We start from the raw sequence: 19,358 nt of genomic DNA on the forward strand, positions 1-19,358 counted from the left end.
ATAACATTTTTATAATATAATAACTTTTCACACTCACTTTGTGAGTGGGCGGTAGGTGACTATGAAAGTGAATGCCTTACTAGTGTCAACATTAATACTTTTTAGAGCTTCAGACCAAAGCTGGGTGTGAGATACTTGAATCAAAAGAATCTTCTGGTTTACCTTAGTTAATTATGTTCTGGGTAAATGATTAACAGTGTCAAACGTGTAGGATAAAAGAGGGGGGAAAGAACAGAAGACGAAGAGAAAGGAGAGACAGGAGGACAGAACATAAAGCATGGACCAGGCAGGAGATCTTTGTCCAGATCATCCAAAAAGACCAGATTAAAGCTCATTATCTGAACCTTGCTAAGAGAGCATGCTATTCTGTTTTTTTAGGGAATTCTGATTTCCTGTGTGAAGAATCCCTTGGTTAAAACTGGTCTCTCATGGTTTGCGGGTTCATTTTAGAAGAGAGAGACAGTTCCCATTTATTTTGTGGCATCCTGGTTTGCAGAGAGATTCAACCGCAGGTTGTGTTCTGTTTAGTTTAGCAGGCAGCTTATCTCTTCTTTTGGCCTCTGTAGGCTTTATTTTACAGTCAGATATTTAGTAGGAGTCGGGGGGGAGAGGGGGTTTCTGGGAGGTCTAGACATAGGCCTCTAAACTTATAAATGAAGAAACTTGTTTGTTGTATGTTTATGTTGTGTAGTGTAATGTGTGTTGTTAGTAAATATTTGTTTAAGCAAGTGTTACTGGTTTATTACTCTTTTCACCAAAGCTGTGCCAGAGAAAAAAGAATTAATGTGTCTCTACTGAACTCATGTGCCTTCAACTATACCAACTGCTGGGTATGCTTTCGGGTCGGTCATTTCTGATATTTCTATTTCGTAACCTTCCATTTGTAACAGTGTGAACAAAAATCACATTTTATTTCACTCTGACAGAGTACATTATGAATCTGATGCACAGCATAGACCCAATTTTTAAATTTTAAAAGAGTAACGTACTAGCCAAGATATAAAACTAGTAATTTTGAAATATGCAATTTGTAAAACACGTATTAATCTTGCTTAGTTTTATATTTAATCTGTTGATTAGCTACAATTAAAAAAGTAGCTAACTTATCAATGGAGAGTTGTCTGGGTACCATTGATTCACATGGTGCTTTAAATGTATTTTTTTAAACTCATAATGTAGCTGCATTCTGTTCTTTATCTTCAGTCACGTTTGACAAGCTTTTCCTGGTTTGTTGTGTATATGAAGTGCTCCCTGACCCCATATCTTTTTCTTCCAGATGAAAGCAAGGAATACTACAAGAAAGTATTGGGTTTTCTTAGCTTTTTTTTTTCTAATCAAGGTGCTCTGGTTTTCTTGATCTAATTAGTACATCATATAAACCCCATTGTTTATCTGGGTACCAATCAATTAACACAAACTAAGGGTTCATGACATGGGGTGTGGAAAAGATGGACCGATGGGGAAAACGTGATAGTTGCCAGTTATTTCACAGTAGAAGCCCTAAACCATCATGCAATCCCCATGCAGAAGCAGTTCTAGGATGATACCTATGACTTTCAGATAGAAGGTAAATGTACAAACGGTGAACCTCGTGTGATTTTTTGTCAAACAGATGATATTGTTTCATCTTATTTTACTCAAGCAAAAATGCAGAAGCATTTAGTCTTCGTCATCATCATTGTGGATTATTTTCATGCGAGTTTCGTACTTGTTGACTAAAAAACAGTTTGGTGAAATTAACACTGAAGCAGAACTGATGACAATTTGTATGAAGGCACTTCATGTGCTGAGAATAAAATGTAAAGTGGAGTTGATAGAATACAGTGGCAATGATTGAGGCCTTATTGACTTTAGTATTGAGGCAGAAAGTAAATGGTGAAAAGGGGCAATTAAATAACGCCCTGTCCTCTTATCAGTAAGAAGAAAATATGAACTGGAGATCTTAATGATAACTTGCAAGGATCCACATAGAGATTATGTGCAGTCACTTGCTGATGTGTAGAAGCAGGCTTTCTTGTGTTAATCTCATTTTACATGTCATAAGGGACAAATTGTTGGCAGCACTTTGCTTCGACATCAGTGAGTTAAAAGCCTCAAAGAGTTCCAGCATCTTTAATGTAACCTTTCTTTCTTGTTCAATTAGTGCCTACCCACTTGACTGCCTTTTTACAGACCAAGAGTCTAGTTGTCATTCATTGTGACTGACGGTTCTCGTATCTAGTGGTAGAATGAGCCATCCCTGTCTGTTTGGATTAAACAGTTGTCCTTTTCAGTGTGTCTGAAAATCAGGTGTTCCTCTGATGATAGAATTATAGTCCTCTCACAATGGTAGAGCTAAGTCAGACATTCTTTCAAGGTTTATAGATTGTACCCTGTCATAATCGGAACTACTTCTCTGAAAAACCTAAGATACTGTGGTATATGTAATTTAACAGAAAATAATTGTTGTCAATTTGATTCAATTTTCTATAAAATGGAAGTCAGTGCACCAAGAATAGTATTATACAGCAGGTGTTCATTTTATCAGTGTCAATTCACGAAACAGCACTTTAAATCGTTGCAAAAAACAAAATTCTGGTGTATTGCAAAAAAGATTACTGCTACTACCTACGTGATTTTTAGCTAACAGAAAACAGATGTAATTCTATACATATTCCTGTTTTCATTTAAACTTACAAATAGGTTATACAATTCCTTATGTTACAAAATCATTCTAAGTTGAAATTTCCAGAAAAACTGGTCAGTTTCATTTAAAGCTTGAAAAGGGCATTAATACAATTAATGTAAATAGGGTGGTAATTATACAGCAATTGTTGACAAGCATTCATTTCTCTGTATTCTTTGGTTGCTTACCCAATTTTATTTTGATATAATGGAATGAAACAATGTTAATTTAGATGTATAGTTTTCATCTGAAAAGCAATTAAATGAAGCAGTTACATCCATTTGCTTGACACACAGAATCACATCATTTTCAATTAGGTTTAAATGTATCATTAGGTAAAGCATGGACAAATGGTAATTCAATGGGAAGACTGCTGTCTTGGCAGATATATGATTTTGTAGGCATCAAAAACTGTCATGTTGTGCATCCTCTTAATGGTCAGCATGGAAAGAAAAGGCTTGAAAAGTGGTGTAGTAAAATAGCATTCTGCTTCATTTAGGAGTTGAATGTTGTAGCCGTTTATCACCTGTGTACATACCTGATTTGTCACTGCTGTCTTTTCAAAACCGTCAAGAAGTTGAATGTTATTTTACAGTAATAAAATGTGAATGAAACATATGAACCTGTAACTTCAAGAAAGTTTCTATGGAAATTTTTAGTTAATTGTATTTGTGTTACAACCTTGAAACTGATAGAAATAAAACAATTCATTTGTCAGGGGGAGTGGGTTCAGAATTCTAGAATGTGCTTCTCCGTCATCCAGCATTTCTGGAGGAAAACACTTTTCTATTAAAAAAAATGTATTGGTACTTGTGTGCAAAAAAAAAAGGACGCACTGTACCATTCAGAATTTCTTGCTAGACTCCCCTGATAGCTGACAGTTTCATTGCTTTATTAGTGACGGAGAACTTCCTGTAAAGGTGAAGTCAAGACTAAAGAATGTCCTTGAGCTTCTGTACAATGGAAATGTGGTAGAGAATGAAAAGCTGTGTTTAGAAGTATCTTTGTAAGTCAGCGTTCTGTGACTGAAGAATGCTTTCCTCTCTGTGACCACCTCTGCTTCTCCAAAAACCTCTAAAAATTAAGGCTTAAGGATCTTAATGATTTTCTGAAAAGAAACTAACTTCAGGAAATGAACTGGAAAACCCCTGCTGTGCCTCTTATGAATTTGGTATGGCATAGATTGTTTGCATGTTAGTTCCCTTCATGCCTAGTTTTTTAGGCAATGGTTATTTGATCTAGATACCCTTAAGTTCTTCATTTAAAGGGATGTTAAACTTGAGAAGTACTTTTCACATCACAGTATGCATCTCATGGTTTGTAGGGAGTTAAAATAAGCTTGAGAAGGTGAGCTAAGCATGACCGGGATAAAAGAGCTCAACAAAAGTAGCATTTCCACATTGTTCAGGCAAACCTTGATATCACACACTAGTGTATGCTTAGCCTCCCTGTATAATGTGCTGTATCAATCATTTATGACAAGGGATGTTAAAATATTTTGTAAAGCCTTTTTCATTATCTTGAGTAGATTGGTTTGCAGATGTTTTTAGTATTACTGTATATACTGGTAGGTTAATTAGCTTCTGTAAACAGTGGCCCTAGTGTGAATGTGTGTGGATCTGTGTGAGTGCCTTCCAATGGAACCATAAAATCCGGTACCGTCCAGGGTGTATCCTGCCTCGCACCTATTGCTCTCCTGCGACCCTGTATTGAACAAAGTGGTTAGGAGATGGGTGGATGTATATTGGTTATGTTTATTACAGCTTGATAGTTCATTTACTTTGTGGTCTGTGGTAATGGTCTTCTTGAGTAGTGAGTGATCTTTGTGTTAAGACGAACATGGTAGCTCCTATTCCATAGCATCTGTACAAAATAGCATCAAAATACACAGATATTCTTGTAAAGTGTTTTTTACCGCAGCTCTGCTTAGAAAATGTAAGAACAAACACAAAATACAGGTTCTTAGTTTCTTAGCATCGGCAGAAATTGCCCTTTGCAAAGTTTTCATCACAAAGTACAGACAATTTGGATGCATGACAAAGTGCAGGAAAGGACAAAACCCAATTAGCTCCCTAGTGTATTAACGTTAATTAAGGAAGATACAGACCAAACTTAATATTGTGATGAAGAGAATCGCTTCTGGTTTATCATTTGAAGAATGGCTACTTATCTGTATGGGTGATGTAGTCTTAACAAAAGGGTTGTTGCACTGGTAGGGGTTTCTGGGATTATGGAGGGGTGTTGAAAGTGATGAAGGCTGGGAAATTTTGATTGCTTTTACAATGCAGTGTCTACAGTTTTGTGAAAAAGTATTTTCAGATTTTTTTCAGATTGTAGCCATTGAATATTATCTGTGGGTCCTAGTGATAAAGGGAGCTTGAGTAAACAAATAACACCAAAGTTTGGTGCTTGTTTCATTTATTTCTTACACATCCACTGTGTGAAACAGTTAGCACCCCCTTAGATGCTGAAACTGGTTTCATCACCTTTAGCTGCTGTACCTGCGACCAGGCACTTCCTGTAATCGATTAATCTCGCTCATTGCTGTGTAGAAATTTTGGCCCTTGGCTCCTTGACAAACTTCTTCAAGCCAGTTAAATTGTCTGGGTTTTCTTGCATGAACTGCTCTTTTCAGGTCCTGCCATGACTTTTCTGTGGGGTTTAGGTTTGGACGTAGCCATTCCAAGTAACGCAAAATGGCAGCATTTTATCTGGTTATGAAATTAATTCTCAATCTGTTTTTCACCGATAAACAAGGTATGAAAAGGCCTTTTATTTCTGTGGTGATCCATATTTACGCTTTGCTCACTTTTCCACAGAGCTTGAGGGGAATTCAAAAGATGTTTATCAGAGCAGATCTCTAAGAATTGCTTGCAAAGTATATGCATTAGTGTAATTCAATTGTATTTAACAAGACTTTTTTATACAGGAATGGATGATCAGGCTTCTTTGGCAGCAGTGCTTGAAGACCCAGCCCTGAAGTGTTTGGTGGCGAGCTGAAAGTGCTGTGAGGCAGAATGAAGCAGCAGGAGTGGACACAGCAGCTGATGTGAAGAAAATGGGTGTAAATGCATCTAGCTATCCTCACTCATGTTCCCCTAGGATTGGGGGAAACTCACAGGCACAGCAGACATTCATAGGTAAAGTAACCCCTTTTTATTCTATCCAAATGAATGGATATAGATGTACAGCACCATTCATACTTAAAATGGAAACATTGTGCTTGTCTTACCTCTGTGGAGAGCTCAACATATGATAAACAGGAGGTAAAGCATCAATGTTGCGTGCGTTAAAGGTAAAAATCTTACTAAATACTGAATGCAGTTCTAATTCAGCCTCTACAGGTTAGATGATAAAAATAGTTTTGTTCTTTGAATGACGTGACAGCTCATGTCTTAGGTGAGTATAAATGAATGTTTTTGCTCTGTTACTCTATGTTAAAGGTTTCATATTGATGTCCTTGAAGGATTGCTGGAATAGGGATTCATTAAGCATTGTCAACTTTTTGTACAGAATGCCTCAATTATTCAATGACCATATGTTGAATTCTATTTTGTGAAGCAAACATTCCCCACACACACACTATTGTGTGGGAAAAATTACTTGAAGGTCTGTTTTTCAGAACAAAATGTGCTGAAATTAATTTTATTTTCTACCCTAGATAACAAGGCAGATTCATTTTTATTGTCTTTTTTTTTCCATTTTAGGCTGTGATTTAATTTTATTTTTAAATTCGTCGTTGTGGGTATGAGATACCTGTAAGGAAAACTTTAGCATCCTTAATTTTAATAACATACTTAAATATTGATATTAAAGGCAGGTTATGGACACTGAGCAGTGCAGTGTTAAAGTGTTATTATAAGCTGCCTTACAATGACATAATATAAGAACTTTGCAACTTTGAAAAACAGAAGTGTGAACACTTTGGTTTAGACAGCCCAGATAATTTACTTTTCTAGGTGGTCTTTAGTTCATCTCTACCTGTTTTCTGAGTAACTACGTCTAATCAAAGACATGTTCTTAATGTTTTTTTTTCAAAAATGTGCTTAATCAAAGTAAAACACATTAATGGGATCTCTTACAGTGTAATGGTAATTAACCCTAGTGTCATTAGGCAGCATTTTAATAAAGATATCTTATTCATGCTTCAAAAATGAAGTTCAATTACCATTGAAATGAGAATCTGAGCCTTTGATTAAGAGACTGCCAGAAGTGCTATTAAGGGAATATAACTTGGTAATACATTTCTCCGCCTTTAATGGTGTTGCTAGAGAAGGAGAAGATCTGTCTGCAAATCCAGAAGGAGAAAGTCACACTGAAACTTTTCACATTTCCTTTCTCAGGGGAAAAAGTATTCCCCCATTTTAAGAACTTCTTGCTGGGTATCTGCTAAATTATGTAAATGCAAATCTCATAGACCAGGAACCATGAAGTCCAGCTGATTGAAAATGGTTGCTCTTTTTCCTTGGGGAGTTTTCAGCTGCTTGCTAAGAAAATTAATTGGATTAGAAAATGCACAATACTTTATTAGAATTTGTTCAATTTAAAAACAAAAGACAAGGGTGTCAATACAGTAATTGTGCAAAACTAATATAATGTAGAGTTACACCTCAGGTATACTTTAGTTTAATTGAAAGAGCATTTTCTGCGTCTACTTTTGTTATATGGCTATTTGGAACAGTTCTAATTCCCTCATGTGTTCCCTATCTGTATAGACAATTTTTAAATGTGTCTCTGCAAAAAAGACATTTAGTTGGATTGTCCTAAACATTTATCCTCCTAAGTTGTATCTTGTCCAATAGGTTTATCTTGTCTAGAGTAGTGCCAGATTATCAAATTAACAAATTTGTTGATTCAAAGGACCAATACAGTTTAGGAAATGTTAAAGACATTGATTGGTATTTGTTGGAAATAATGTGATCATATAAAGCCAAAATAGTTTTTTGTTGATACATTTTAATTTCATTATAATTTAAGAAAATGTAATAGTCCTGGTTTTCCTTTTCGGGGGAAAAATGTTCACTCATTAGCGAATAAGGAAAAATGTTAAATATTGAAAACCTTTAAAATAAACAACTTCTCAGGGTTCTGTTTCTTTTATGTGAATTATTAATATTCTTTGCAAAACTTAAGTGTTCATGGAATTTAGGCTAAAATTTATTTCATAATGTATAAAATTAAAAGTCTGAGTTTTGCAGTGTATGTACAGTGTCAGTACATACTGTGTACAATTACCTAATGTAGTGGTAGGTTATTGATATCTGATGTACACCAGATCTTATCTTAGAAATCATTGTTCCAAGCTCTGAGAATGTATTTTAAGTCTTGACATATTACTTTCATAAAACAATTTTATTGATTAGCCTTTTGGTAAAGATAGAACTTTACTTGTTACTGTATGTTCAGTACTGTATGTGTTAACCAGTATACAGAGAACCAAAGGTAAAGACCGAATGAGCTTATCCTGGAAGGAATGCTTCTGTGCACAGTTTGCTGCTAAATGCCCCAACCAAAGGGGTAGGGCAGCCTGAGGCTAGCAGGGAGAGATCCAATCCTACTCTTATCTCCTCTCCAGAGCGTGTCCAGGGGTCAAGTCCCAGAGTGTCTCCCTGTCAAATGTCCTGTGAGGACACAGTGATTCCTCTCCCTCCTCCTGAGTGTCCATGCTGGCCATCCATGCCCAACTGTTCCAGATGCCGGCAGCTGTGGTCACGCACAGTTGCCACGCTGCAGCCTTGCCTGGGGGCCCATTTCCATTCTGTACACCACCAGGGACAAGGGAAGCTAACAGCCCCAGTCCTGGTGAAGGAGCTTGCTTTCAGGGTGGGGGGGAGTTGGATGCAATTGAATTGCTCTGCCGAAGCATTGTAGAGCTCTGCGATGGCCTAGCAACAGGCCGTGGAGGAGGAGCTCTAGGCCATGCTGAGATCATTGTGCTCTCAGACTGCCAGTGATGTTCCTGCTCCATCATGAACTCGAAGCTCTCCCTTTTTGCCAGTGCCACTACTCCCTGAAAGGGCTTTTCTACTTCTCTTCCATCTCTGTACAGCAGTGATACATCTCGCTGCTGTCACAGTTGTGGTTACTGAGAACGTGAACACACCAGTGTGCAGAGAACCAAACTCTGGGGGAGCTAAGCCAAAATGCACTGAGGAACTTAAGTACAGGTTTGAATTATTTGGAGGCCAGAGGAATTCAGGCTTGAATACTTAAGCTTTAGGCCTCTCCAGGGGATAGCAGCACCTTGAGTTTACCGGGGAAAGGACTATTTTTGCCACTGGTTACCCTCATCTCCCCTTCGGAATAGACAGCGACATCCAGTTCTGGGGTCAGCCTCTGGCCCCTGAATTTTTACTGACCAGATGTCCCATGTGAAATTATAATACATTAATAATGACTATAAAAGTGAATTTCAGGTAAAGATGCTGGAAAAAAAGCTGTTTCGTGAGTTTTGACCAGTATTGTTTTCCATTTTAGTGTTTACTCTGACAAACTTGTGCCATGTGCTTCTTTCTTCTGTTGAACTAGTAAAAAAAAAAGCTTATGGTTTAGTATAAATTAACAGCTTTTTTGTGTTTGGTGTGTCTTCTCTTTAGGTACCTCATCTTACTCTCATCAGGGCTATGGTTGCGAGTCAAAGCTCTATAGCTTGGAGCATGGCCATGACAAACCCCAGGACAAGAAGAAGAAGAGCTCAGGCTTGGCCACTCTTAAGAAGAAGTTCATTAAGAGGCGCAAGTCTAGCCGCTCTGCTGATCATGCCAAGCAGATGCGTGAGCTGCTGTCGGGCTGGGACGTAAGGGATGTCAATGCCTTGGTGGAAGAGTATGAGGGGACAGCTGCTTTGAAGGAGCTCAACTTCCAAGCTAGTCTGGCCCGACCTGAGGCCCTAACATTACAGAAGGACCTGGCTGACCTCTATGAGTACAAATACTGCACCGATGTTGACCTAATATTTCAGGACACATGCTTTCCTGTGCATCGGGCAATCCTGGCTGCACGGTGCCCTTTTTTTAAGACATTGCTCTCCTCCTCTCCTGAGTATGGGGCCGAGATCATGATGGATATCAACACAGCTGGCATTGATATGCCTATGTTCTCGGCTTTGCTGCATTACCTGTACACGGGGGAGTTTGGCATGGAGGATGCTCGCTTCCAGAATGTAGATATTCTGGTGCAACTCAGTGAGGAGTTTGGGACACCAAATTCCTTAGATGTGGACATGCGTGGCCTCTTTGACTACATGTGCTATTACGACTCTGTCCTCAGCTTTTCTTCCGACACAGAGTTGGTGGAAGCCTATGGGGGCAATCAGGGTTGTCTGGAGGAGGAGCTGAGAGCCCACAAAGCTATTCTGTCGGCCCGCTCTCCCTTTTTTCGCAACCTCCTGCAGAGGAGAATACGGACAGGGGAGGAGATTACTGATCGGACTCTGCAGACGCCAACCAGGATCATCCTGGACGAATCCATCATTCCCAAGAAGTATGCCAAGGTCATTCTCCATTGTATGTACACAGATGTTGTGGACCTCTCCTATGTGCTACACTGCAGCCCCTCGGTGGGCAGCTTGAGTGAAGTACAAGCTCTGGTCGCAGGGAAGGGAAACATGAGCCGAGCAGAAGAAGCAATGGAGCTGTACCATATTGCACTTTTCTTGGAATTCAATATGCTGGCACAAGGTAAGCTTTGCTACCCTCACCCCCAGTTTTCCATAGTGCGTAATTAATTTACAAGATGTTAGATAGTGTGACTAAGTAGCTATCTTATGTCGCAGGGCTTTTGGCTTCCTATTTGATTAATGCTGGGGCTGGATAGCTGAAATCCCTCGGTAAATGACTTAAAGCTATGGTTCTGTGATTTTTATTTGATTAAACTGTTTTTAATTTTATATCTCCTCCTAGCATGCCTTCGAGTTATGTTCTGAGAAGTTCATTATGTAACCTGAGAAGTCACCATTCAGTGTCTTGATTTATACCAATAAAGCATTTCTTTTATGACTAGTTTTGACTCAATTCCCATTTATCAGTGACATTCCTCCATTTAAAATCAATTCTTATTTCATTGTGTGGTGGGTTGTTACATACATCATTATTGAAAGATGAATGTAAAAGTATCTTCAAATAAAAATATATTTCTCAAAATTTATGAGGAACATTAATCTAAATTAAGCAACATAATATATTGGTAAAGCAAGGGTTCTTTCCTTTTCATTTTTGATTGACAAAATTTGGTCAGATTGAACATTTCAAGATTGCTTTTGTATCAAATAAAGATAAGGATATTTGTCAGAAAGATTAGTATGGATTGCTGATATTTCTTCTACTTGTAAATTACTAAATGGATGTTTTAGGAAGAATCAGTTTAACTAAAAATTGTCAGTCTGTGCCACTGTTTATCACAATGATTTTAAATATAACTTGTGAAATGCATTGCACCCTCAGAGAATTGATTAGGTGACCTTAAACCCCTGTCCAATCTTAGCTTCCCTTCCTTCTTAGAAATGATTGCTCCAAGCTCTGAGAATGTATTTTTAAAGTCTTGACATATTACCTTCATAAATTGTTCTATTGATTAGGCTTTTGGTAAAGATAGAACTTTACCAGTACTGCATTTTCATTACTGTGTGTGTTAATGTGTCATCATTATTGCTATGAAACAGATTGTTTTTTGCAGAAAAAGGCCATTTCTAAAGAAGTGTATCAATTTGATTTTTGTCGTGTAAGGGTGGCTGGAATATATGTCATATTGCTGACATTTATCGTTTTCAGTGCTCTTCAAAATGCTTTGTCTTGGAAACTCATTGTATTGAGTGCATTTATGTTTATTGATTCAATTATCTGATTTTGAGTATACCCAATCTTTGATAGATTTAACTAATTGCTGAAAGTCAATATATCAATATTATCTGACTTAAACAATGTATTAGATAATACAAGAGAGAAAACTTGCTTGATTTAATAGATGTTAACCAGTAATTCTTCTTTTGATCAAAGGAACAGTTTAAAAAAATCAGCCAGCTTGTAAAATGCTAACAATTTTCAATGTCTGTGTCCAGCTTGGTAATGATTTTTGAAGCCTTCCCATGTCACAAGTAATTCTGTCTCCTGCGGTAGTTTGATAGAGCATAGCTGTTTACAGCTCGCGTCTCCAATATCTTTCATTGAGCATATTGATCCAAGTGGTTTCTGAGCTATAGCAGCAGTTAGCTGACTCTGAATGAAAGCTCCCCTGTCTGTTCCTGAGATCTGCTTTCAATTACAGGTTCGGCATCAAGGCAGTACCAAATGAAATGAGTAGGCTTGCAGATTCCACTTGGAATAGTTGTAAGCAAGTGGTTTACCATGTAGTTTTGCTGCCAACCATATTACAGTTATCTTCTCCTTACAATTTTTAGTCCTGTTATTAACTCTTCATTTTAAATGCTGCAGAGGGAGCATTGATTCTAAATTCACCTAAGGGGAAGAGAAATCTCAGAATATTCATATGAAGGTAAAGGCAGTCCTATTAGAAGAGGGAGGACAAAAGAACCATATAAAATGCACTTTGATAGTGTTTGAAAGAAAATTTTGCAGTTTTTGTATTCTTATTTTTTACTTCCACTTAACTGAAAAAGATATAAGAGTGTGAATTTCATTGTTCTTTTCTTAAACATGAGCTGAGAATTTGTGTGCAATTAAATGTTAGCTGGGACAAAACCAGACAGAGCTAATGGTTTATTTTAGGTAGTTCCTGGCAGAGCATGGAAAAGAAATTTGCTCAGTGATGCCCAGAATTGAAACAATGACACCAGTGTCCAGAATCATCAGGGTTATGCTGTTTCTGAAGTTATCCATTGAGTGTTAGGTCTCGGAGAGCTTTTATTAAATGTATGCTTGCATGTCTGTGGGGGTGGAATATTGCCCAAGGAGAATAATCTTAAAGGAACTGGCACAAAACATGCAATTAACAAAAACAACGAGCTGCTGCGTGATTGTAAATTATGAAATATTATCCTTTATTTTTGCTTCAAAGGACATGGCTATACTTTAGATTGATGCAGGGTTACATGGCTGACTGGTGTTGGCTTGGAAAGTAAAACTATTATTTGTCCCTAAATAGAACATTCACTTTTGCTTTAAGAAAGTAAATCAGTCTTACTGTCATCCTACTTGCAAATATGAAATTGCAAATAAATATGACTTGCAAATACTCATATTGTAAATATGAGTTGTAATTAAAAGGACCCTATAGTAGTAAATTAAGTTTACATTTTGACAATTATAGTTTGATAAGCTGAAAATGACATAGCATTGGTTTTGTTAGGCTTCTCATTCTTTTTCTAAATTTTCATTTAGTCTCTTGCTTCAGTTCTGCCTGTTACATCGAATTGAAGATCGATGTGTCCTCTTAGCATCCCCATTTGGAGTTGTTTTCCTTTAAATGTCAATGAACAGGTTCAACCATTGTAAAGACATTAGAAGATCAATTCCAAAGGTCCGAGTAACACTAACAGAAGTTCACAGATTAAATTTCTCCCAAAATCCTGGCAGTAAGGTGCTTGTGAAATTGGCTGGCATAGCGATTACTCTTAAAACGCTGTCAGGGCACATGAGGAAGCTCAGAGGAGAGTGACTTTGGGTATTTTTACCAGGCCTAATACAGCCTTCATTGTCTACATTTTAAAGTAAAACTAGATAGCTTCAACCACAACACGGGAGAATTTGTGTTCAGGGCTGATCCTTCATTTTGCATGAAGTTTTCCACTGTTAGAATTCAACTGGATTTTATGCTAAACAGGGTGAATACTAGCTCAGATTTTATATTGTTTGAAAACCACTTCATTTGCATTGACTTGTATGCCAAGCAATTCTGTGTGGTTTCATTTTTTTCCCCATAGGTTTTAAGAATATTCTTGTATGTGTATAAAGATTAAGAACATAGAAATTGCCAGTGTTCTTGCTTTTACTTTGCTGTATACTTCACTGTTTGAATCCCAAGTCTTTTTTTAATGGCCATTTTTGGAGTTGCATCTTACAAAAAGTGGTAGAAATTGCTGGTGATGTTTTCTCTTCTCTCATGAAGCTTACATACAGTATAAATAAGGTGTATATATCAAAGAAATGTAGCTTAAGATCTAAAATAAGCAGAGCGTAAGACCATATGTAATTGCCGTCTTAAAATGGCTTATCACAGTATGAAAGTAGATTTCAATAATGCTTGTTATTGAAACCTTCACTGAGTTGTTGCTTTCTGGTAACTGATGAAGCCTTATTTAAAAAATGGTTTACCCAGTACTTGTCGTATATCATTTGGAAAGTTGTTCCCCAGCCAGATTTTGAGCTGACGTCAATCTAGCACTTTAGTATAGATTGTCTTTGCAGAGCTGCTCAGAATGGACCTTGTGGTCCAAACCCAAGAGCCTCAAACCTCAAAGAGCCTTGGAACATTTGTCCTGGCAGAGGAGAGACACCCTTTGTATTGTTAGTGGCTTAGAATTTTAATCTGACTCCTTTTTATAAATCTACTGGGTATACTTTCGTCATTAAAATGTTAGAAAAAAGGTTACCAGGAAATTTGATCGGATGTGTTTGATTCCAGAAAATTTCCGCTGTAGTTTGCAAGTTGCATCCCATGCTTGTAATCTGAGAGTGAACTATAAGAGTCATGTAGAAAGTTTCTCATGACATGACTGTTTCTTCTTTCTGTGGTATTCACAGTCAACATTAGTAGGGTTAGGGAGAGGGAACAAAGTATCATCTGTTAATCTGATTATTGCACCAAATAACAAAAGGGTGAACATATCGCAATGTGAGGGCAACATAAATCCAGGAAAATCTCTGTTTCAGGAATTTGCTTTTACTTATGTTTAAGTGAAAGGTCATTGTCATACTTGAAATACATCTCAAAAGTCCAAAATGAGTGTCAAAAATTTTTACTTGATATTCATCTGTACAGATAGCTAGGTAGATTTGTAGAATAAATGCAAAGTATCAGTGCTTTAGTTTTTCTATGTATATGAATCTAGTTTCTAATTCCTGGGACTTTAAAATGCTTGTTTAGATGTGCTCATAATTTGAGTTTTTTTATGCCAGTCTGCTGCTGCTGTCTGTGTACTCTGATTTAATGATCCAATGAAAAGGCTTCAAGATGAAAAGTTTAAAAATTGTTCCCTTTTGGGTCCATTAAACAAGCTGACTTTGATGGGCTTGTATATGAGCGACCTGAAGGACGTTTTGCAATGTAATATTCAACAATTTTGCACAATTGCATAGAATAAAATTTAACAGGCAGATCTAATGGATTTACTTTAGTATTTTAATAAAATCACAAAAAATATGAACAAACATCAAAGAAACATGATGTGCTGTCAAAATGAAAACATTGTATTACTGTTATTGCATATGAGCTCCCTGGGCATTAATATAAATCTAGCAGTGTTGACACACAGACCTGACCAGCCCCTGGAGAGAGGGTGTTTATTACTCTTCCTGTGCACATGTTGTCAATAGGTGAGGTTTACTAGTTGTGGTAGTCTCCAACTGATGGCACTGAAGAGTTCATTCAATATGCATGTTAATAAACTTCGGTCAGGAGAAAAAACTGGCCCCAAACAGACAAAAGCATTGTGTTCTTAAAATCATCATTGTAATACTGGTACAGTGGTCTAGCATTGTCCTCTTGGAAAATCTGTTGGCAGGAACAAAAAACCTGTTGATTTTTGTTTTTACCAATGTTTTACTGGGCAATAAGATGGCTCTCAACACGCACCAAAGGTGTTATGTTTAAAGGAGGTTCTACCTCATGTTATCATACCACCATCGCCCCACTTGTTGGTTTTAGCAATATAACAGTGAAATCGCTTGCCATAATGTAAACACGCGTCATCTTCCAAAGGTCTGGCAGGAGCAAAATGGTATTGTAAATAAATACTCACCTCTGCTGACACCCCAGATGTTCTCTACAATATCCATTTCTCAGTTGTCATTGTGTTACCCCTTGTTGGCCTCTGAGCTTGAAGATCATTTCCATGCAGATGTTGAAGCATTCTGCTGATGTGCGGGTTCTTTCTGGAAGTTCTTATACTTTAAGGCACTGCAGTCTGAAAGCGATTGTGCAGATGGATCAGATGGATGTGATGTTTCTTGGGCAGCGTGGTTACCCTCCGTCTTCCAGCATGAGGCCTGTCCTTCAAAGAGCTGGTTTCTCTCTGTTAGTCTGCTAACATTTGAAGCAGAACATCGCATTCTCTGGGGTTCTCTGACGTGCCACCTTCAATCCTGTTGATAAGAGCCAGGCTTTTTTCATTACTATATGTATGGAGCATCAGATAGGATATTAATATAATTTAAAGCTGTTTAATGACCTCTGCCCTAGACACTAGTCGACTACTGACTCAAATCATTGTATGGTTTGTAAGAAGTTGTAATACACTGAAAGTCAAATAGTTACTGCATACTAGGCACAAACACAAAAGAAAAGGAAAAAAGAATTTATTGAACTACATATGAAGAAAATAGGTGGGTATAGTAAAATGAAAATAAATGGCGTGCAACAGAGCAATTTTTTTCAAATTGTGGGCTGCTGAAGAATGCCTGAGGGAGTCATGAAATAATTATTTGCGCAAAAAAGAAAAGTGATATAGGAGATTGTAATGAACATCCTATTCCAAATATTGTGCCATTTTTCAATCTGATAAGAAATATGATTGTAGAATACATTGTTTAGTGTTCCCTTTAGATTGCTGAAATGCCAGGAAGGCAAATTAGTAGCTAAGCCTTTTGTGCTTTTTATTCTGTTTATTATTTTATTGTAGGTTTATTAGTATATATTTCTGCAGCTCCTGTTAAGTATAAAACCCAATAGCTAGCAGTTTCCAAGACAAATAAGGATAAATGCTGTTTCTTTTTTTGAAGTATTTCAATGAAGGAATGTCTAACGTGGTTGTGTAACAGAACAGTCTTCAGCATAAGCTAGTTTTAGAGTGTTCCAACATAATCGCGTCTGTTTTACACAAACAATTGGGACAGAAAGACTTCCTCTCAATAAAACAGGTCACTTGCATCCTTTGAACATTTAAAGCTAAACATCTAAAAATGCAGAATTGGTAAAGCAACATGACAAGATAAAATCAACGAGGTAGATCAGGTGTTACAGATCATGGTTGTGGAGACACACACCTGCTAAGTTTGGTGTCACCACAGCTCTCAGCGATTTAATAAATCCTGTATGTGATTATTTTAAATTCTCCTATTTCCAGTTTCTAAACATCATGGAGGCTGCCTTTGACCTAAAGCATTTCATAACTATCTCTCACTTTGTTGTAGATAATTTCCAAACAAAACTTTATTATGTTTTTTTTTTTAATTGAAGAGCTTGGCAGGAATGAAAACCCTGGTTTTGGGGACCCACACATCTAATTTTGTGAACCTCTGATGTAACTTATCGTGGCATCTATGTGTACAGATGATGTTTCTAGCCAAATAAAATCACTGAAAGCTACCTATAAGTAGCTTACCTAGTAACATAAACCAGTCAGAAAAAGTGCAGTTCTTTTCTTGTGATGAGGAAATTGATCAGTCAGAGCTCACTTTTCCCATTTTACAATCAACTGTGGACTCTAAATGTCTACACATTGCCTCATGCCTCATGTATGTCATGTCTTTGACATGGTCTTCATTTAGGGTATTGGCAAGAGGCCATAGGAAATTAAAATAAACCTAAGAACAGCTTTTAGGAGTTCCTGTGGACATAGGCAAGGTAAGCATGGTATGGAGTCTTCAGGGAGAGTTTTGTGCATGAAAGCTTTGCTAATGGATGATGCCACTTTAGCTTTTCCATTAATTATTGGATTGGATTTTTTATTAAAGCACCCAGCCAGACGCAAGGACATTGGCCTGTAGTGTGATGCATACTACAGTTTGTAAAGTGCTCAGGTATGAACCTCTTGTCTTCTTCCCGAATAAATGAAGCAATTAATCTTTTTTTAAAAGAGCTTTTAGCATCCTCGGTAACCATTCCTCACAAAGATCTGAAATGAATAGAAAACAGGTCCTGTACATTTACAGATCTACTTGAGTTTAATGCTCATGCCAGTATTTGATTATAAGAGCAATAATACACATTTAACTGTACCACAAAATGTGTTGCAATGAATACAGATGGATATTTGCCTGAAGTTCGGGCTTAACCAAGCTAGTATTCAAAAATTGAAGAACTAGAGAGTTGTCTTCTTCCAAAAAACATACCTTTTCTACTTTTTTCTATGTGAAAAGGAAAAAAAACTATTCACTTACAAGGTAGCTGACAATTTTTCTTTTCTGTGCTTTAGCCTTAATATTGTCACAGTACAGCAAAACCAGATATGCTGATCACATTTTAGTGGGTCCATTAATTTGTTTGCCTAAAAAACACATGCCAATTTGTAAAAATTCCTTTAACAGTAAAAACCATGAACTTGGCAGATCTGAAACAAAGTCTAGCTCTGTATATATAATAGAAATTTTACTCTTTGTGCAGAAGGAAACAGCCATGTATATGGTCTCCAGTTTTCATCTGAATCATTTGAAAAGATGGCCCTTATGTTAGTGCAGATTCTGAAGGAGAGAGAAAAAACCATTATATTGTATACCCATCTGTTGAAAACCTTTTGCCACCCTTGAAAGAAATCATCATTAAGTAAACCATTGCAATAGATGTCTAACAATTACTTGTACTACAGCAGTTACCATAGATGTGAGAAAGTGAGAATTTAGAACAGTGATTCAGAGAAACCTCACAAGCTCTTTGATTTAAAGTTACTCAGTGCCCGAGTTAAAGTTACTTTTTGTGGTACTGTATGTCAGATAAAGATAAGTGGCTTAACCTGAGGTAGTAACTTTCATTTAAAAGAAGCATTAACTTGTAGTATTCAATGTGTTATTTTTTGTTTGTTATACCTGCTTTTTAAGTTTCAACAGAGTGGGTTTGGTTTTTTAAATTTAAGAAAAGCTATTAAAGTTTGAGTTTTCATTCTATGAAGTATGCGAATAAAGAATTTGAGAATGCTGAATCTAAAGAAGATGTGAAGGATAGGTATTAGTGCATGTTGTATGAAGGCATTCATGTGCTTTAATTAATAATATTTGTGCCATACTTGTTTAATTGATTGCTTATATCCATATCACTCTGCAACTCACAACTGGCAACCCACTGAAGCTAAGCAGGTGTGAGCCTGGTCAGTACCTGGATGGGAGACCTCCTGGGAAAAACTAAGGTTGCTGCTGGAAGAGGTGTTAGTGGGGCCAGCAGGGGGCGCTCACCCTGTCCTTTGGATGTCCTTCTGTTGAGATGTAAAACTGAGGTCCTTACTCTCTGTGTTCATTAAAAATTTCCAGGGCGTTCTCAAAAAGAGTAGGGGTGTTATCCTGGCCAAATTTCCCATTGGCCCTTACCAATCATGGCCTCCTAATAATCCCCATCTCCGAACTGACTTCATCACTGTTCATCACTCAGTCCCCATTACCTTTAAAGAGCTTTGAGTGGAGTGTCTGGAAAAATGCTAAATAAGTGTAAGCTATTATTATTATTATTATTGCTTGAGCACATTTGTAAACCAGGCACCTGAAATTGGGTAGTTTGGGCTACTTTTTAAAGCTTCTCTTTCATGCAAGCTTGTACATGTCTAGAAAATGGAAAGCTCTTTGGGTCTAACTCTATACCTACAGCATGTCCATCC

The 19,358-nt window shown here is 37.2% G+C and overlaps 1 protein-coding gene across 1 annotated transcript in view; it reads left to right on the forward strand.

Moving 5' to 3' along the window:
- The window catches only part of btbd7 (BTB domain containing 7), an 87,629-nt gene that overhangs the window by 38,463 nt on the left and 29,808 nt on the right, over nt 1-19,358 (forward strand). The window contains exons 2-3 of the mRNA XM_088925937.1: nt 5,595-5,805; nt 9,262-10,344. Coding sequence (XP_088782063.1) covers nt 5,724-5,805; nt 9,262-10,344 — 1,165 coding nt within the window. The 5' untranslated portion in view covers nt 5,595-5,723. The remainder of the gene's footprint in view (nt 1-5,594; nt 5,806-9,261; nt 10,345-19,358) is intronic.

This window comes from Atractosteus spatula, chromosome 9 (genome assembly GCF_055471065.1).
Source record: "Atractosteus spatula isolate fAtrSpa1 chromosome 9, fAtrSpa1.hap1, whole genome shotgun sequence".
NCBI classification, from domain to species: domain Eukaryota; kingdom Metazoa; phylum Chordata; class Actinopteri; order Semionotiformes; family Lepisosteidae; genus Atractosteus; species Atractosteus spatula.